At 37.9% G+C, this 22,044-nt stretch overlaps 1 protein-coding gene across 8 annotated transcripts in view; it reads right to left on the minus strand.

Annotated features, from left to right (window-relative positions):
* The window catches only part of HSD17B12 (hydroxysteroid 17-beta dehydrogenase 12), a 266,735-nt gene that overhangs the window by 148,996 nt on the left and 95,695 nt on the right, over positions 1–22,044 (minus strand). Inside the window, exons 5-6 of one of the 8 annotated variants that reach the window (XM_058305500.2) lie at positions 13,236–13,264; positions 12,164–12,342 (exon numbers count right to left, since the gene is read on the minus strand). The exons of 4 other annotated variants lie outside the window; for them this stretch is intronic. In XM_058305500.2, coding sequence (XP_058161483.1) covers positions 12,164–12,342; positions 13,236–13,264 — 208 coding nt within the window. Of the gene's footprint in view, positions 1–12,100; positions 12,343–13,223; positions 13,265–22,044 lie in introns of those variants that run through there. 3 more of the 8 variants (XM_071218086.1, XM_058305502.2, XM_058305501.2) reach the window with 3 other exon arrangements.

Here is a 22,044-nt window from a genome sequence, read left to right on the forward strand (position 1 = left end):
ATGGGAAGAGAGAAATAACTAAACTTGTGGGTCTGCTCGAAGAGATTTCCAGTGAGAATGTTAAACATACTATTTACCTTCTTTTAGTTGTCTGTGATAAAATATAGGAAGAGAGAAATAAACTAAAGGACCTGTTTATTTTCAGGCATAATTTTGAGGGAATATAGAGGGCCCAGTACAGTCTCTCCAACTGACAAAAGATTCTCAAAGTAAGAAATGGTTTCAGGGGTAAATACTAAGTCAAGGGTTTGACATAAGACCTTATATTGAGACCTGAGAAATTTTAAGGTGTTGCCTATTAGACACTTCTCACCTATACAAAAAGGCTTCTGAGAATCTTAAGGACCTTGTCTCACAACAGTCTGACAAGTCCAAAGTAGAAAGAGGTCTGTCTTGGCAAGTTAATTATGGATGTGGCTTTTCGGACATGGAAACAACCTCAATAAACAGAAAACTCTCAAAGTAAAAAGAATTATAGTGCTAAAAGTACCACTGGATTGCACTAAAAGAGAAAGTCCTATCCCTGTCTTACCATTGTATGTTGGATGTGGGGATGAGAAGGGGATAGACAACTTGACTTTTTTAGTCCACAGATCTCTAGATTCAGAGAACCACCTGAGGAACTTCATCTGCAACTTTAATATTATAAAATCTAGACTTCCAATTGATGCCATAATGGGATCATTGGAGAAGGAGGGAGTATATTTTGCATGTGGAAGAAAGCAAACTGTAGCTCATTTCCAAAGATGGCTGCAACAATATCTTCCATCCTATACCCCTTTGCTATAGAAATTTGCTTTTCTCCCATCAAAAGGTGGACTCTCTTCCCCTTCTCCTTGAATCTGGGCTGGTCCTGTGATTTGCTTTGACCAAAAGAATGTGGCAAAAATAACACTGTAGTATGGCTTCTAGGTGAAAACCTTAAGATTCCTGTTTTCACCTTCCTAGAACATGTGAAAAAAAAACATTCAACCTGGTCTAATGAATGATGAGAGACGATGGGGTGAGGCAACATGGAGAACTGAGGCTTCCCACTCGACAACTAATATCAAGGCCCCATACATGGAGGTAAGGCCATCTAGAATCTTTCAGCCCCAGTGTAGCTGCCCTAGTCAACATCATGTTGAGTAGAAAAGAGCCACAAGGAGCCATTTCACCTGAGATCTACACAAATTCCTAATTCACAAAATTGTGAGCAATAAAATGGTTGTTTTTTTAAGCCACTAAATTTTGGGATGGTTTGTTACATAGAAATAGGTAACTAAGACTTAGGAAAAGACCTGTCTGAATAACAAAAATGTCTAAATTCTTGTAAAAATTAACAAATTTTACTGATCACCTAATATATGTGAGGTACTGTTCTAGGCCCCAGGGAAAGAGCAATGAATGAAAGCACTTGTTTGGGGAGTTTATATTCTAGTGAGCAGAACAAGGAGAGGCCCTTTACAGAGATCTGGTTTAATAAATAAAATCATTTCTAATTAGCACATTAATATTGTTAAGTTAGTGTTTTCCAGATAACTAAATCTAGTTTTTAACTTTCTCCTTGAAATTGTTACTTGGATGCTCTATCTTTCCACCAGGAGATATTCTTAGCCCAGCCCTTCCTTAGATTGAGCTAGAAGAAAACAAGGTTAAAATGATGAAAAAATAAATAAATAAATTTTTTAAAAAGATCACTAGTAAATTTTTTAGGTACCAGGGACCAAACCTGGAACCTTGTATGTGGGAAGCCGGCACTCAGCTACTGAGCTACATCAGCTTACCTGGTTTTTCAGTTCATTTGGCTTCTTTTGTTTTATTGTCTTTCAGAAGGCACTGGGAACCAAACCCAGGACCTCCCATGTGGGAAGTGGGCACTCAATCACTTGAACCACATCCACTTCCCCACTAGTAAATTTTGTGCACCTGAATTTTCAGGTATCATCTATGTATAAAATGTATTCTCTGATTTAGAATATTAGCACTTTTCCTTCTTTGCCTCTGTTGCCTCCACTTTCTAGAATGCCCTTCCCCTCCCTTCTTCATCTGAGGAATCCCTGACTCCCTCATTTTTTACCCCTGCTCCAGGAGCTTCTCCTTGCTTTTCATTACATCCTATGTATACATAAAGCATAGTATTGACTAGGCCATATTATAATTTTTTGTTTCTGTGCTTAATTGCCCCCCCCCCCCCGCTCCATTTTCAGTTCCCCTATGGCAGGACCTGTTCTCCCATTCCTAACACAGAAACCTACATATAATAATGTCATCAATAAATGTTTGTTGAATAAATAGGACTTAAAACTTTGATTAAATCTTGGTTTTCTTACCTGTAAAATGGGGCTAATAATTCATAGAGAAGATGGATATGCAACTGTCTGGTAAACTATAAAACATTACACAAAAATTTTATCATTTATCAGATATAACTAATGTTAGAGGTTTGCAATAATTAACAAGCTGTAGCTCAGTTTCCCCTAATATGCACTGGGGAAAGGCTAACCCCATCCCCCATAAACCTACGTGTCCAAGGGCATGGCATTTCCCACAGGTTAAATAAAGAAACCACACAGAGACAGAGTAAAGGAAATTGGAAACCTTCCCTACCTACATAGGGAGATAAAATTCCTACAAAGAAACATCTGCTCCCGCAGCATTCCAAAAAACCATAACTCCCTAACCTACTATCTTCTAGTCACTGTCAGGGAAAGTTTTCATCTCTAGGGCTTCCTATTGGCCCCTGCCCCTCACACGGACCCTCAACTCCCTTCCACTAGCTATCATTTCCTCGCCTAGGAAAGTTCTGTATAAACTCAAGTCCCGCCCCCTTCCAGGAGTGGGCTGAAGTCTCTCTCTCTTCAGACCCCCTCCATTGGGAGAGCTTCTCAATAAATCTCCCTTTGTCTATACTCAGTCTCTGTGTCCCAGTAAGCACCGTATTTTCTCCAACAACTAAATATTGTCTTTTTCCAAAACTCAAGTTTACCCTCAAAGTCGGATGACTTGCTACACTATAGGACATAGAGAAAAGCACACCAACTTCCAAACAAAGTTCCTAAGCAAATATGTGTAAGTTCTGGTTTGCTATTTCTTATGTTTTGTTTTTATTAATCGCTGTATTTTGCACTCACCTGTCCTATCCCATCTATCCATATTTTAACTCAAAAGCACAAAAAAGCTTTTCAGGTTTGAGATATACCTAAAGAGCAGACAATTTAATTTGTGGGTTTTAAAAGAATCACAGGATTCTTGACCAAAATAGACTTAACTATATACTGGTTTTGAGGACACAATTCCTCCTCTTCATATAAATGTAGTTATTTGAAAATAAAGTGTTTACATATTATAGTGCCTCAGGCAAGATTATAAAATTGAAGAGGACTGAATACACACCATCAGAATCTTAATTCAATCCCAGATATATCTATCTCCTACCAAAGACACCTTAAATTTACCCTGTCCAACACAATAGCCACTAGATACACTAGGATATTAAAGTGAAAATGAAATAAAATTAGAAATTCAGTTCCTCAGTCACACTAGCCACATTTCAAGTGTGCAATAGCCATATGTAGCTGGATGGTACAAATTGTCCAGAATATGCAGAAATATATTTCCATCACCATAGAAAGTTCTTTTGGACAACACTGCCTCAAATGAATAAACACATCGTTTTCATATGAAATCTCTGAGAAAATTCATCTGAAATGAATTTCTACCTGCAGTAATGAAAACAGTGTAATATTTCAGAAGAAATGTTAAACAGAAGGGAAATTAGGGGGAAAAGGAAATCATTTTCCCATAGGTTTATAGAATATAAAAGTTTCTATTAAACTTCATTCTTTGGGAAGCAGATTTGGCCCAGTGGATGGGGCGTCCACCTGCCACATGGGAGGTCCGGGGTTCTATGTGATGAGCTGGCCCACGCGCAGTGCTGATGCATGCAAGGAGTGCCGTACCATGCAGGGGTGTCCCTGCATAAGGGAGCCCCATGCACAAGGAACATACCCCATAAGGAGAGCTGCCCAGCGTGAAAAAAGTGCAGCCTGCCCAGGAGTGGCACCACACACACGGAGAGCTGACACAGCAAGATGACACAACAAAAAGAGACACAGGTTCCTACAAAAGAACACACAGCAAATGGACACAGAGCAGACAACTGGGGGGGGAGGGCGGGTAGGGGAGAGAAATAAATAAAAATTAAAAAATAAAATTCATTCTTTGTAGTGGTAAATTCAAATTAATGACTATTTTGTTTAACAAATTTTTCTTCCTTGTAGCATAGGTCTATACTTAACATAGATCTTCAACATCATCACTTTTGGATCTTTGGGATTAAGAAGGCACTTGCCTATGAGCCTTCCCATTTTAAGAGTCAGATCATTTTCTTTGAACTAGTAAATCATGTTATAGCTTTAAAGTATTCCACCTGCTAAAATATTTCAAGCATGTTAATTGGTAGTATAATGCTAAATGTTAATCCTATAAAATCTAACTTTAAAGTTTTTTGAATAGCTTGTTTCTAAAGATAAAGATCTCTCCAAACTTAACTGAATTTAAAAGATGACAAATTTATCAAGTAATAAGATTTATATTTTCTATACACAATGGTTTTGTTTTTAAATATGAAAGAAGCTTTCAAAAGCAGGAATCAAAGAAAAATCCACAAATTCAATGGAATTTTCCAAGTATTTTAAAGTGCAATGGTAAATTATTATTTGCCTGATATTAAAAACAAACAAACAAAAAAAAACCCTAAGTATTTTTACTTTGGGTCCTTTTGGGAGGGCACAATACGTGTTTATATTCAAGTACTAGAATAAACTCAAAAGAAACTTCATTTTAATAAAAACCACATTCAGTATAAATTTTTTAAGTCTTTGGTGCTCAGCAGCACCCTCTAGAGTCAGTTATCAAAGCTCAGAAGGAATTTGATACTAAAACTAATAATTCATTATTTAAAATAAAAATGATATAATAATGATGAAGAAGGTTTAAGGAACTTAAATCACATTCATATCACAATTTTATCTCAAAAACCTCAAAATTCCCCTCTAAAAGTCCATACATCATGCTGCTTAAAAAAAAAAAAAGGTCAGGTTGGCAGTTTCTCTTTAGGATTTTTATGTTGCTTTGCAAAAGATGGGTCAAGTGAAAGATACCATGCCTTTTAAAGTTTACCACATAAAGATCTTTACTTAGAAACCTACAAATCATGTGTTTTTTTATTTCTAGTTGTCTTTTATATGCCTAAATGTTAAGAATCATTCTAAAATGTAAAAAAGTTTACATACTCCATTAAAAAAAGATAAAGAAGGAAGCTTACATTTCTTGAATATGTGAGAAACTTCAAATGACAATTCATTACAAGAAGAGCTGACCCAGGGATTTTTAAGAGTCAAGAAAAAGAAAGCCCGTGTTTACTATTCCTCAAATATCACCCATTAGGTTTTTCTGTGACAACATACCTCCAAATTTCCATCAATACCAAACTACTAACAAATTTCTTTTAATGTTTTGGCTCCAATTAGGTGATACAGTTCTCTCCCCAGAGGGGCAAACACAGAGCCAGTGTCTGTAGGCACAATGTGGACCACCTCATGCTGTCATTCAGCAGCTCTAACACATAGTCCATTCCCCAATCCAGCCCATGTTCTGGTCATGTGCCCCCGTGAGGCTCTCAAGAGCTCAGTCACATCTAGTCATCATTTACACAGATGAAGCCCAGTGTTCCCTGAGAGTCCACGTTCAGGCCAAAGCACAAGACAGCAGCCCTTTGGACATATCAGTGATTGAAATATAAGGAAAAGGGCAGGAGGGGCCCACAGTTCAATCCACAACTTTCTGAGAGCTCTGAATCTACATAGAAACAGCAATAAAATGCTTCTTGTTTATATCCACTAAATTAATTTCAGGTTTTGTCTTTTCAGATAAAAAAAATAAAAAGTTATCATCTGTGGCACAGATGCAAGAGTGTCCTGTGAGCTAGAGCAGTTGTAATCACTATTGTAGGGTCATGGGAATATGGAGAAGCATGGAAAAATTACAATTGGTATGACCTGTAGATTGTGGTTATCAGCAATACTGCAATATTCTTGCGTCAATGCCAAAGATGCACTGTGTTGATAATGGAGGGTATGGAAAAAGTGTGCCAAATGTACACTATGGGCAATGGCTGGTGGTAATAGTCTGCTGATATTACCTCATAATCTTGAACAAATATTCCACCATGGTATGGTATGTTGGTGAAGGGTGCTGTATGGTAATTCTACATATGTGCATGATTGTTATGTAAGTTCACAACCCCTGTAATAAAAATATATTTTAAAAAATAATAGAGTGGGTTGGGGGAAAAACATACCAAATGTAAGGTATGGACTAGTTAGTAGTAATATTTTGACGATGCTCTTGCATCATTTGTAACAAATGTTTCACAACAATGTAAGGTGTTGGTGGGGGGGTGATGTATGGCACCCTTGTATGATGTTATGCATGTCTATTTTGTAAGTGCACAACTTTTACTATACACTTGTTTATGTATGTTCATGTGTTAATGATATACTTCAACTTAAAATATATATTTTTAAAAAGTCATCATCTGAGTTCATTCTAGGGGGAAAAACCCAATTATACCCTACCTTCACCTACAAGACCTAACCTAATGTTTTATTAACTGAATATGTCATTTCAGAGGGAACAAAACACACTGCATCAATACTTTGCTAAAGGCAGACGAGTTAAAGCACTGCTAACAAATCCCTCTTTGGGTCTTCAAAAAATTCATGAAGAGGAAAATTTAGTCTTAATATTCTTGCTTACGAGGGATGAAAACAATCTCTTTCCTTTCTGTAGAAAAAGTTTTGCAGCTTTAATCGTACCTGAATGTATTACACCCTCTCCTCTTCTCTGCTGCTTATTACCTGGACTGTTTCATTGCCCTATGTTTTCTCCACTGGAGGGCATAGTTGTCTAAAAAGAAAATTTGGTGAACTCTAATTTGGTCTGTTCTGTAGTTCCAAAAAAAAATCCAGGTAAGGAAGGAGGTTAAAACTGTTATATGAGGGGCTGAAGTCTAATCTTCAGACCCCCTCTGTTGGGAGAGCTTCCCAATAAACTGCCTGCCTGCAATCCTCAGTCTCTGTGTCCCAGTGAGGGCCATTTTTTCTCTAACATTTGGTGCTGAAAACCTGGGCCTGGGACTAGGTTGAGACTGATCTATTGGTGAGGAGTTTCCACCCTGCCACTGCCTGCCGAATGCCCATCCATCCAACACGGGACATCGAATCTCAGCTGTGCTGAATCATACAATCAACGACTCAGGAGTATGTGAATGTCATCTTTTTGCTACATGAACACCAATACCAACCTCTTCTGGGCCAGAAATGAGAACCCACTGGACAGGATGGAAGGGAACCCTTCACCGCCCCATAACAGCGGGAAGTAGCCAGATTGAGTTGACTTCTAGAATCTGCTCACCCTTCCACCCTTCTGCTCTGCCCAGTATACCCACTACTTGGGCCCTTAATCATATACAGGTAATCAAAGAGTTAGGAATTTCAGAGCTTCCCCCTTACAAGGTTTGCAATGATTAAGAGGTCATAAGGCTGTGACTCCATTCAGATAGATGGAACAAGATGTCTGTGGGCGGAAAACACAATTGTATTTCCCCCCAAAGATAAGGCTTATCACAGTGGGAATCGAGCAGATAAGGACCAGTCTCTTCCAGAGCCCAGCATTCCAAGAAAATCTTATCTCCTAGCCCACTACCCTCCAGCCATGCATGAGAAGAATCCACTTTTAACCGTCGTTTATACTCAGTCTAATCCCCTCCCTTCAAGGTAATGTTTTCCTGCCTATTGAGGCACAGTATAAATTCACATCTGCACCTTCCACAGCTGACTGAAGTCTAATCTTCAGACACCCACCGTTGGGAGAGAGTCCCAATAAACTCCTGCCTGCCTGCAAAAACAAAACAAACAAACAAAAAAAAAACAGTTACATGAAATGATGTCTCAGTAAAGTTTCTGAATTTCATTTATCTCTGTTCTCCCTAGAAACCAATATAAAAAAACAATCACTAATTAGCTTATAGCTAGGACAAACCATGCTCCACACACCACTTTCAATAAAGTACAAATTAAAAATGAAACAAAGATAAAATATAGTGGTAAAAATGACCCACTTTAGGCTCAGAGTAACCAAAAGAGTTTCTGCAAAACAAATTCTCCTTTCAGGAAACGGACTTGGCCCAGTGGTTAGGGCGTCCGTCTGCCACATGGGAGGTCCACGGTTCAAACCCCGGGCCTCCTTGACCCGTGTGGAGCTGGCCCATGAGCAGTGCTGATGGGCGCAAGGAGTGCTGCGCCCCGCAGGGGTGCCCCCGCGTAGGGGAGCCCCACGCACAAGGAGTGCGCCCCGTAAGGAGAGCTGCCCAGCGAGAAAGAAAGTGCAGCCTGCCCAGGAATGGCGCCGCCCACACTTCCTGTGCCGCCCACGACAACAGAAGCGGACAAAGAAACAAGAGGCAGCAAATAGACACAGAGAACAGACAACCGGGGGAGTGGGGGGGAATTAAATAAATAAATAAATCTTAAAAAAAAAAAAAAGAAATTCTCCTTTCAACAAAAGTACACGAAAAAAAAAGTACAAGTGGCTACTCCTGCCCACAGAAGACATCACCACATGAATGTGGTGTTGAACTACTCAGTTCTTTTCCAATGAGATAAATCATTAGCTCAGCAAAAATAAGGTGTATTTTTATTTTTCACTTAATCATTTTACAGATAAACCTATAGGACATAGTATTCAGCAATTCATTCATAGCTGCTTTTTCTTTATAAACCTAATCCCAAAGGTATAATACAAAATACGTTCAGTATGTTTAGGAACCAGGTTAGTAAAGAGATATAAATATTGCATTTCTAGATAAAGTTCAATTAATGTACACACTTTTTAAAGAAGTTTATAATAGTGTTTTGTTGTTTAAAAGTTACTTTTAAATTATAATTATGTTAAATTATTATGATGTTTCATCCAGGAAGCTTTCTAAGCCTTTATTTAGGCTACAAGTAATGTGACAAAAGGCACCTTGTTTTATTAGACCAAATGACAAAATATTGTAACTTTGTTGTTTTTTAGTGATATCCCAAGCTAATTTTCTTTAAAGATTAAATTAAGAAGTGGGGCAAAATAACTTAGGTGGGAAATCTTTAAAAAGGTCAAAACATCATGTATATTTAAACAAATTATTCAAGTTACTTTAAAACTGATTCGTCAAATAAACCCAAAAGTCCCAACTTGGGTATTGTATTAACACACAATTCAATGGCAGCCAGATCCAGGGAGTCCTCTGAAGTTCTAAGAGAGGAAGGAATTCTTTTTACCTGATAACATGATTGATCACTCCCAGTCCTTTTCCCAATTATTTCAATCATGGCTATCCATAAGAAGAGTATCCTAGGCAGAGGGCTAAGTTAGTATGAAGCCCATGCTTTAGATGCAGAAGAAACAGGTAGGAGACCAGTTACGGTTGGAGTGCTGTTAGGAAACTCCATTCAGGTCTCAGTTCAAATATCACCTTATGAGACAATCTCCCCTACCCACTCTATGTAATATAGCATTGTTACAAATTTCCTCTCCATCTTCATGTTATTCTCCATCATGCACCTTGTTTTATTTTTCTTCTTAGTCCCTCTCACCACCAGACTTGCCAAATACTTAGTTGTTTGCTTTTATTGCCCATCTTTCCCTATTAAAATACAAGCTCCAAGGGAGCAGATGTGGCTCAGTGGTTGAGCACCAGCTTCCCACACTCACGGTCCTGGGTTCAATCACCAGCCCTGGTACCTAAGAAAAAATGCAAGCTCCATGAGAGCAAGAACTTTGCCTGTTTTGTTCAGTCCTATTCCCCCAGCTCATTGCAGAGTGTCTGGTACACCAAAGGAAATCAAGTATTTGTTGAGTCAATTAAATGGAAGAATAATTATGGGAGTATGGAGAGAACTCAAGAATAGATGGCATAGCTGATGTGAGGTACCAATACCAAGTTAGAGACAGAAATGAGTCACATACAAAGGTAACAAAAAATACAGAAGAAAAAAATGTAAAAGAGCTCCAAAATTAAAACTGATAATAGTTGTCCAATTCTTCTTGTACTTGCCATTAACCTGTTATCAAAGAATCAAACTCTTGTACTTCTCTGCAAAAATACTGTACCTTAAATGAAATTGTCATCGTTCCAAAAATCAATGAATGCTTCGTCTATAAAACAGAAAGACAGGAAAAGAACACACACAGCACACATACACATACTATACTTCCATTCACATTCCTGGGAAAAAGTTTGACTAAATTGCTAAATTTCTCTTATCAGAAGGGAGATTTATGTATACAGAGGCGCAGCTTCCCTAGGACCTCTAGCAAAGGTGCCTGGTCAGTCAAAGTCATGGCATACCTGAGATGCTTAATTTCTCATAGCACTACAGTCTTTTCATATGACCTTATATTATTGCTGTTCAAGATAAACAATCTCTATCTTACTAAGGCAGCATTTATACACACACATCAGGCTCTCTCCGTTCTTGAAACAAACTCAGCATCAGGAAGGTCATATCACCAACTGGTGAAAAATGCAGAGTCCACTTCTCTGAGCACCATGTATCTTTGCTCTAGCCGCCCAGTGACCCAGATGGCTCATTTCCCCACCATGGAGATTTTTAAATAAAGTCATTTGAGCACCAATGAACTTCTAACCTTACACTTGATGATATACCCAAACCAGGAATATCTAAAATGGACTTCATAATTTTTATAATTAATAATACATTAAACTGGGGAAACAGTAGTGCTAAAAATATACCACCAGGATAATAGGCACTTCTGACTTCTTGCTGGCTTTGGAAAATAATTAGAGAGAAATATGTTGTAAAGACAGTAACATATATACACACACAACCACTTTCATTTCTTCATATCCAGTACTGATCCTTTTCTAACTCAGTTGAACTATATTGGGGCAGGATCCTAAGATTAGCAGACTGCCTAAAAACAAATAGTTACTTAGAGGCAACTTAAAGTACACGATCTTAAGAAATTTGTTTCAAGTTAATTGAAAATAAAACATTCCTGAATAATTTGGTAATATTTCTCAAAAAATAATGGCAATGAGATAACTCTCACACACCCATACTCTCTGGCTTTATATGCTGTAAAGCTGGGCACAAAAATAATTCAATGACCTAATATGGGTAAGAAATCAAACACCAGCATAATCAGGAATGAGACTTATTTAATGAAACTTAACAATCATATTCTATACCAAAGCCTGTATCCTGTCCACCATTTCAGCAGTCAAATGAGTAAGCAATGAATTAAGCTCACTCATCATCTACCAGACTTTACATCAATTATACAATTTTATTCAAAACAAGAAAAATCCCCTTTTTTTGTATGAAATCTGTAATTTAGGATGCTTTCAGCTGCAAGAACAGAAATAGCTTTAAGAAAAATGGGATTTATGATCTCAAAATAACAAATATATGGAGGTGGGTTAATTCAGCAGCTCAGTGACAGCACCAAGGTCCCAGCTGTGTTCCATCTTTCTATCCGCAGTCCTCGTTGTGCTGGCTTTCTGAGTTTGTCCCCTCTGGCCTTGAGGATGGCTGCAGCCATAACATCCTCACATAACATCACCCTTCCTTCTTCCCCCTTTCAAGGATGAGGAAAGCCTTCCCAGAAGCCCGTCCCCCAGCAGATCCCTCTCACATGTCATTGGCCTGAACTGTGAATATGTCCACTCTCAAACCAACCACTAGCAAGAAAGGGGTCACCAAGAGAAATTTAAACTAATCAAGATTTCACTCCTGGGGCTGAGAAGACCCTGACCACCCACCCTCATATGTTTACCCAGTACCTACACAAAATTGGGTTCTGTCAACAAGCAACCAACTATATCTACCACAACTTCCCCAAGTGTTGTACTCACTCTGTGTACCAAACCTGTGGAAATCACCCCCCATTAAGTGGATGAGAATTAAATTACAAAGAGGAAGAGACTAACTCATACTTAAACATAACCATGGGAAGTAGATGTGCCTCAAGTGAAAGGGCTTCCACCTACCATATGGGAGGAACCCAGGTTCAATCCCTGGGTCCTCCTGGTGAAAAAGATGAGAAAGCACACCTGCGCAGCAAGCCAGAGCCCACGCCAAGTGAGTCACACAGCAAGATGATGACGCAACAAAGAAGAGATGAAGGGGAGAGTCAAGGAGAAGTGCAGCAGAAACCAGGAACTGAGGTGGCACAGCTAACAGGTAACCTCTCTCCATATCAGAAGGCCCCAGGATCAAATCCCAGTGAATCCTAGGAGAAAAAATGAGAAGAGAAGACCAAAAAAAAAGAGAAATAGATACAGAAGATCACATAGCGAATGGATACAGACAGCAAAAAAACAGCAGGGTCGGGGGGAGGGGGAAGAGAAAGGGTAAGGGGAGAAAATAAATAAATAAATTATATATCTTTTTTTAAAAAAGCATAACCACAAAGTCTATGGGGTCCTTTCAATATTTAGGCAGCATAGTCAGGGGTTATCTGTACTTATGGAAATGTTAATATACAACCAGTCAACCCATCAACTACCTTGAGAGGTGGCAAAACCCCACCCACAATGAAAGATTATAATTCATTCATTAGTATGCCTCAAACTTACTGTAATTATTTTTATTATCTCCAGGAAATAACTCCCTCTTGGTCCTTTCTTTGGGCTTATTTTGTGGTTTTGTGTCAAGAAAATATCACCAAGTACAAACCTGGTGAAGGGAATTTCAGCTGCGCTGGTAGTGGCCAGCCCATATCCCCTCTGGCTATACCACTGGAAAACACATTCTGAATGTACCTTCTTTGCTAAGCACACTTGTTAAGTGAAGCCAGCAACACCCAAGACATAGGGGCACAGAAGTGCTAGAAAATTAATGTCTCCCCACCCCCATAGGCTCTCAACCAGTGACAAATGGGAGCTGTTACATAAACACCTCAGGTCCCTGGTCCCTCAGGGGAAATAACCCTGAGATGTGTGTTCCACACTAGTGCCCAGGGGTTCCACAGTAGGATTAAGCCCCAGTTGTCCAAAATGGTAATTTGCTTACTAAAGACCTCTTTATTAGCTGCCTTCCCTTTCGCTGTCTCATGGCCACACTCCCCTGGAGGTGCTTCCTAGGATCACCTTCCAAATAAACTGCTCGTACCTGAATCCCTACCTTAACATCCACTTCTGGGGGAACGCAAACTGAGAAAGGAATGCAAAAGAAAAGTAATTATTTCCTTTTGCAGTAATATTAACAAATTAATTGGAAAAAACTGAAATTCATGATATTTCAAAGATGTAAGTATTCTGAAGCCACTATATTAGATCTGGATGTTTATATGAAGGCTTAATCCTTACTATGATTTTTATATCTATTTTCAAAATACATTCTGGAAAATATTTTCCCATTTCAAAGATGAAACTTTTGCTATAGATATCTAAATAAAGATAATAGAAAAGCTTTAACTAAAGAAAAAGAATTCTTTAAATATCTTTTAGCCTAAGGTAGGAACAATGGGGTATTAAGTGAGAAATGATGGGAACTTGGGAAATCATTTTTTATAATAAAACTTATAATGTAATAATGGGACTTTAAACAGTTATGTCAAGCTATAAAAGTTTTCCAATTATGTAACAGCTGAAATGACAGTTCATTAGCAATAATTTAACTATATCCTTAATCCATTATACCTAACCATAGTTTTTGTTTGTGTTTAAAAAAGTGTTTCTTTAAAGGCAACCCAAGGAAGCAGATTTGGCCCAACAGTTAGGGCGTCCACCTACCACTTGGGAGGTCCAAGGTTCAAACCCAGGGCCTCCTGACCCATGTGATGAGCTGACCCATGCACAATGCTGATGTGTGCAAGGAGTGCCATGCCACGCCTGCATAGGGAAGCCCCATGTGCAAGGTGTGTACCCCGTAATGAGAGCCGCCCAGCATGACAAAAAGTGCAGCCTGCACAGGAATGGCACAGCACACACAGAGAGCTGATGCAAGATGACACAACAACAAAAACAAAAAACAAAAAAAAACAAGACAGATTCTGGGTGCTGCTGACAAGAATACAAGCAGACGCAGAAGATCACACAGCAAATGGACAAAGAAAGCAGACAACTGGAGGAGAGGAGAAAGAGAGAGAAATAAATTTTTTAAAAAATAATAAAATAAAGGCAACCCAATTAACATTTTAAAATAGTTTAACTTTTCAATTCAAAAACTCAATTGACATTAACAACGTTGTAAAAAAAAATCTGTTTTAGATGCATTCTAAAATTGACATATATTAGATAATCACATCAAAAGAGACTCAGGTGTTGATCACGACAAAGTTACAAGAGATCCCAAAATAAATCTCTGAAGCAATTTGTACCTCACACAAACAATTTGATCAACTAATGGCACAATTCTATTTCTAGATTTCTAATTGAAAATGGAAGAGGAGATAAGGTCCAATGCCTTAGATGTGCATAACTCTTTGTACTGTACATAGTGCTTCCAAAGATGATCTCTTATGTCTGCAGATAGACAAAGTGTACATTTTAGACACATTAGACAAGAGGAAAAAACAAAATGGCGGAACTAAGATTCCACAAGTATCAAAGGTGGGTTAAGAACCCAGGTCTTCTGATAACCCAATGCACTTCCAGCTCCTCTGTACAAAAAAGAAACATAAAACTACCAAACTAAAGCTTTAAGTGCTACATTGGCTACACTCAAACCATTCAAAAACAATGCTCTCCCTTTCCCAAAATATTACATGCTGAGGATCCAAACTCTATTTCCATAGAGACTATAAAATATAGCCTACAATTTAGGACAACCATAAATGACTGCTGAACGTAAGGACCGGGCTCAGCCTGGTACTAACCTATGATAAGATTACCTGACAGCATACAAACGTGCCAGAAATCAAGTTCACTATTTCCCTCCCCAAGACTCTTCCTCCTCTTCATATTTCCACCTTCAGTGACTAGCCCAGAGCCCAGACACCTCAGTCCTTACTGACTTTGCCGTCTCCCTTACCCCCGTGACCCAGTTATGACAAGGACCCATGGCTTCCACCTCCTATGTCTTTCTAACTCCCTCTCTCAGTCCCTGTCCCCATTACCTTAATCCAAGCCATCAGCATCTGCCTGGCTTACCACCACCAGTCTCCTACCTCCTGGTTATTCCCTTCACATTCAGTCTCCAAAATGCCAGAGTGAACTTTCCAAAATATAAATTTGATAATGGCACTCTGCTGCTTAAAATCTTTCAGTGACTTCCCACTGCTTTTAGGATTAAAAAAACCCTTACCATGGCCTCAAGTTCTGTTACCTACACCCTTATCTGCCTTTCTCTAGTCTTCTCTGTCTCTCTCCCCCAAAGACTTCCAGCCTCAGGTATCCTGATACTCTTTCATGAAAAGTCCCTGAAATATTCTCACTTGTCTCAGAGTTTTTCACTCAAGGTAATCCCTCTGCTTGGGATACTCTCACATCCCCTAGCCTGCTTCACCCGACTTTCCCTAATTCATCAAAGCAGTCAGCATAGTGGAAATTCAAGAAACAAACTGAACTGAAATCCGAGGTCCTCCTCCACTCACTAATTCTGCAACTTTGGGTAAATGACTGACCTCTCTGTATTTTAGCATTCTTTCAGTAAAATGGGAAAATTAATAGGACCTACATCATTGGATTAGGTGAGGATTAAATGAGTTATTTCAAGTATTTAGAAAGTACCTGACACATAAGTTTTTAAATAAGCATTATATCTTATTACCATTATTAACATCAGCTTCTTCTTTCTACTCCTTTTCTTCCAAACTTTACATTAATTGTTACTTCCTCCAGAAAGCTATCTCTAACTCCCTGAATTAGGTTAGTGCCCTGTAGAACTTGACCTTCTCCCATCTTGACTTCCATTACACTGTGTCCCCCATGAAACCCAGCCCAGTGGAGGTAAAGGCCAAACAGAGTATTTTACACTTAACCCACATTGGATGTTTATCTACTTAGTGAATGATACAATTACACTGTTTTATCAGTACAAAAGTCATTCGGAGAGTCAACTATAATAAAACTCTAAATTTCTTCTGGTTGAACTGAAGCACATTTTCCTTCTTACCTTGTCATTTGGAGAACTAATATACTAATATAAGGAGCCACATAAAAAAGTCACAAACAAGAAAATAAGAATAAAACACTATTTTCTCCATTCTTTTTTAATTAAGTTTCCAACATCTACAATATCCCTCTGTGGACCTTCTTGAACCAAGAGCAAATGGAATATTCAAATTTGCATTCACAAAAACCATTCTTACTGACTCACCTAGTCTTACCTCTAATTTCCAGTTGATGTAGACTGAGAAGTAATGCATTTGCTGCTTGTGGCTCTCATTGCATAGTAACATACTGAAGCTCCAAGTGTTATGTTTATTTAATCTATTTCAAATCACAAACACAAAGCTGGCCTATAAAAGAATCTCTATTAAACTGTCAAAATTATAAGTAAATATTTAGCAGAGAAATCAATGGAAGTTTCAACACTATTGTAAACAAAGCCCTGGTACTGCAAATAAACATTTTGCTTAAAAATATGCATGGATCCATCCAGTATCTTCCTCTAGGATTAGCTTTACATGGTCTGGCATTTCCCAACATGCATAATCACAAGAATCATCTTATTTGTTAAAAAATATACTTTCCCACATTCTTCGCTTGGAGGTTTTGATTCATAGGTCTACATGAAGCCCTAGAATCTATATTTTTAACAAGCACACATGAGTAATTCTTTTTTATGGTCCACAGAGTTTGTATATTACCAAGGCCGGTCATTTTACTTTCAAGTAACATCTGAAGAATTTTCCAACTTACGAGCTCTTGTGCAGGTAGTTTCCAAATTGCCTTAAAAACCCCCTTACTCAGGAACTTTGACAATAAAATAGGATAAAGAACACAGAGCCTACAGTCAGAAAATTTAGATTCAATTTCTTCTGCCATTTACTAGACATGTAATCCTTATACCAGTCACTGCATCTCCCTGTGGTCTTATATACTACGTGGAAATAACAAAATAAACCTAACCTGCCACATAGGGTTGTTGTGGAAATCATGAGAATACTTGGGAAAACACTTTGTAAATTAATATATCATCATTATAGTAAAATTTCATTAATCCAAGCCTCTTTTAATTCAGAATATGTGAATTGTTTTCTTCACACTATCATTAAAGAGATTATCACCACTTTTCACATGACAGGCAATGATGGGTATTGGGCCACACAGATAAGCAGGAACAACCTGTTCCCTAACAAAATTATTAGAATGAATGTGCAAGATTAAGAACTGGAGTTTCAATCATCATTAAAGCAAGCTTGGCAATATTTCCACTGGAAGTTTGCTTGGTACTGAGCAGTTAATGCCAGTCATCACAATAAAACCAATCTGGAAAATGAGTTGTCTCTATACTGGGAATGTTAAAGGAGCTTTAAACCTGGAACTCAAAATTTCTAAAAGATATTGCACCTTCTCCTGACCACCTTGAGGAACATATACTAAGAAAATACACTATTTCCCTGATGATTTAGTGCCATCAACATAATCAGTAGTTTGGGGAATAGGCACAGCTGAAATTGTAAGTAAGAGACATTAGATCGAACGACTTAGCTTGTACAACTGCATGCAATATAAAGTTCTCCCAGCCTTATTGTCCAGGTGGCATGTACCAAGAGCATGGTATAATGGTGCTCTTGGTGGCTACCAAGGAGTATGTCATTTCTTCAAGAGTTCTTGTACAGAGAAGGCTGGTTTTTCCCCATCCCAGCTGTATAACCAGACTATCCTTCTGCACTATCAGTAATGTGTGATGAAGTTCAGGGCTATCAGCACACCCACTACTGCTGGCTTTTGTTCCTCACTCCTAACTTGCTCTCCTCTCTGAATTCATCCATGGCAAGTCTCTTCTACTCTGCTGTCAGTCTGCTGTACATCACTCCTCCCACTGCTTTCAATCATTCTACCACAGAGGCAGCCAACATTTTCGTTCTTTGCCATTGACCTGTCTTGCGTGGCTGTTCTCAAACTTGATGCAAGATCTTGAGCAAGTCATTACATATTTTCATAGGCGTTCAACTAAAGAAGTCTCTAACATCTCTTCCAATTTTGTTATGCTATCGTTTTCTCTTCTGCCTCCTGGTGATTCTTCCATTTTCTCAAGGTTCTCACAAAACAGCTACCTAAACTTTTATAAAGATTGTCAACCAACTGTAATATTCAAAGCTCTGTAGTTAATTTTCCAGCAGTAATCAACTGGATACCTTTAGCACTCAGTGTCTTCACTGCCAAAGAGATTTTCCAGGGACTTCAGTTCAAGGTCTCCAACTATTCAAAAAGTCTGGATATCCTTAGAAGGCCTGGTTTTTATTTTATCAAGACTTCAAAATAACAAAACTACTTTTTATTCAGCAGATCCTAGAATTTAATTTTTCATTAATTCATCTCAGTCTTTCTAAATAGTCACATTAACAAGGTTTTACTGAAATAATTTGAAGTCTTACCAAAGGAAAATCTATTTGCAATAATTTTGTAAAGAAGATTTTGGTATGAATAATAAACACTGCTAAAATTCTATTAATATTTAAATTTTGATTAAATGTGACAGAATGGTTAGTTCTCTATGGTAATTCCCTAAAACCAAAGATGAAGAAAGGTTAGCTTGTCACCAATACTACTCAAGGACATTTGTTTTTAAATTTCATTGTACTACATACTTTCAAAACTATTACTATGGCCCAGCTATAGTAACACTGTAACCAGCCTTTGTCTAACCACCCTTGGTTTAATTACAGTCTAGCTTTTTAGGTATGTGTCACGTGAGGTCTTAAAGAGGGAAAAGGACATTTTGCAAAATTAAAACAAAAAAAAACCCACTCCTAATTAAAATACACCAGAACCTCAAGGAAAAAAAATCATTTACTAATATTTATTGTGCACTCTCAAGGAACTTATCATCTAAAAGAAATGAGGCAAACATGTGCACACATAGACACGCACACACACACAATTGGTAAGGTGAAATGTGGCAAAGCCCCACAAGAAAAGAAAAGTTCTATCAGAGTTCCAAAGAGCATAATTGCTTACAATTTAGCAGTCTGCATGGAAAACTCTCCAAACTCTGAATATTGTGTAGAATTTTACAAGCAGAGGTAGTGAGGAAGGGCATGAGATAGGAGAACACTAAAGGCAGAGAGTAAAAAACAGGCCATGGTGCTTGATCTTAGCACAGACTTTAGGAAACTTCTGAAGTTCTTGCGTAAGTTACAAGGGATAATTTGATTAGAGTTCATTTCGAAAAAGTAAACTTGCAACGCTATGCAAAAATTGGTACAAAGGAGATATATTATGGGAACAGAGAGAAAGGAGAGAGACTAACGGTAGATTCAGTAAGGTTTGACAATGTCCTGTCCAGAAAGGAAAGGAGTGATTCTAAGACTTGGTACTAAGGGAACCAACAGACTGCTTGCTATATATGGCCCACTGACGTCATTGATTTGGCCACAGAATAAATCTGAGAAGTTTGCATCAACCTTAAAAACTGAGAGGACTGGGCCAACACGCTAAAGAGCAGCTGGAGTAGTGGCCACAACAAGTAGGCCAAGTGGTATAGACAGTGTCTACAGATGCATTTATACCTAGTCCACTTCACTCATTTCCTTTACTTGCTGAGGCAAATGAATTTGCCATCCCTGATTTGGAGGCTGAATGACTAGCAGAAATAAAGAAGTCCAAAGTGGAAAAATTGATTTTTTTTTTTAAAGAAGTACCAGGGAATGGTACTTAGATTGTGATGATAGTTGCACAACCCTGTGAATATAAGAAAACCTTGAATTGTGTACTTTAAATGACTTAATTGTATGGTGTATGAATTATAGCTCAATAAAGTGGCTAAAAAAAGATCTATCAATCATCTTAGCTGAACTCAAGTGACATAAACTTCTCATATCATTGCAAAATTTGCCTATGCTCAAACCAGATTATGCAGATTATATTTACTGCTATCCCACAGCTCTCTCCTTTAGTACAAACTGACTATCCTTAATCTTTTCATTACTTGGTGTGCTGGTACTTTCAGATAACTGAAAGTTCAGCCAAATACCATGGAACAATAACAGCAAAGCACACTTGTATTTCAGGTTTTTTCCAAGACTAGTTTTTAAGTTCAATAGCGCTTATGTCTCATCAATGTGCCAGTTCTTGTAGGAAAAAATTAAAAATGAGCCACAGTCCCTGCCCCTCAGACCCTAAAATCTGATGAAAAATTAAAGATACTAACACAAAAAGACTTAAGATAAAAAAGAACAGGGAAGTGGATACAGCTCAAGCAATTGGGCACCTGTCATAATACAGGATGTCCAAGTTTCGACACCCAGGGCCTCCTAGTGAAGGCAAGCTGGCCCATGTGGTGACCTGGCCCACACAAAGTGCTGCCCACACAGGAGTGCTGGTCAGTGCTGAGAGCTGGTGTGGCAAGATGACGCAATGGAAAGAGACACAGAGGAGAGTTAATAAGAGATGCAGCAGACCAGGGAGCTGAGTGGCACAAGAGAACCAATCCCAGGATCAGTTCCTGGAGCTGCCTAAGGAGAATACAAGCAGACACAGAAGAACACACAGCTGATGGACACAGAAAGCAGACAATGGAGGGAGGGGGGAAAAATAAATAAAAATCTTTTTAAAAATTAAAATAAAAAACATGCTATCAACTCAACATATTACTATAGAACACTTAAAATGTTTAATTGGCTACAGAGAGGTAGGTATTAAACTTTAGTACTAGAAAGAAGTCAATGCCTCCTGTTAGTGTTTATTCAACAAGATTCACAGGAATAAACAAAGAGAGCCATTTAAGGTTAAAATAGCTCTTCTTTGAAATGTATTGTCCATTGCTTTTCTATTTCTGTCAAAGCAGCTATAAATAGTTGTGTAAGGATTTCCTTATTAAATTCTTGCCTGCAAAAAGAACAAAATATGGTGTGACTATCTTATGTTTACAAACAATTCCAGGTTATTAAATGTTCAATGATTTTCAGAAATCAACAACAACAACAAAAAAAAGTAATTGAATGATTCCTTTCTTAACTTTCTAGTTAAATCCTTCAGAACCAAACTGGCACATGTATTAATCACATTCCTAAAAATGCCTAAAGAAAAGGAAAAGGCCCAACATGTTCTTATAAATGTTATTACATAATTAAAACATACATTCATCATGTAGCACAAGCATCCCTTTCAACTCTATTTTTTACTTGGCTTTAGCAATTTAATCCTTTGTAACTTACAGAAAAAAAAGGTTAAGATAGAAATTTTGTAGGGAAGGTATGGCAGTTTCAGATTATGAATCCCAAAAACGGAAAGATTATATTTATAAACTAATCTAGTCCTCTGGGTGTGATAGCCTTTGACTGTATCACACCCAGTTATAGATTGATAAGGTTTATGAATTCCAAAAACAGATATTGGATTGTTTGTAAACGAGTCTGTACTTCGGTGTGACTAAATTATGATTAGGGCTTTGATTGGGCCACATCAGTAGGACAATGAGGACCAGCCCCTGTTTAAGATGAGCTTCTCTTAATTTTCTTTGTTTTTCAAAGACTCCCTCAATTTGGAGAGATAAAGAAAATATTTTCTTTTTAGACTCAGGCAATCACATGTAAGTAATGTTACCAAATAACAATTGGTCACTTCTGTTTTTGCACTTAAAAAAAGATTTTTCAAAAATAAAGAGATTTTTCAACAAACCAGTATAAACTGAATCGACATTATTTCAGTTAATTATAAACACTATAATCCTCTCTGTTAATCCAGTGTTCTAGGTCTTTTCTAACTATTATATAAATACTTTCCTTAATTTATCAAATATTCCTCTTCTAGGGCCAAGTCTTTCTAATACAAATCCTAATTATGTAATAACATTACATCACTTGACTTTTACTAGATTC

The sequence above is a fragment of the Dasypus novemcinctus genome, chromosome 10 (genome assembly GCF_030445035.2).
Source record: "Dasypus novemcinctus isolate mDasNov1 chromosome 10, mDasNov1.1.hap2, whole genome shotgun sequence".
Lineage (NCBI taxonomy): Eukaryota > Metazoa > Chordata > Mammalia > Cingulata > Dasypodidae > Dasypus > Dasypus novemcinctus.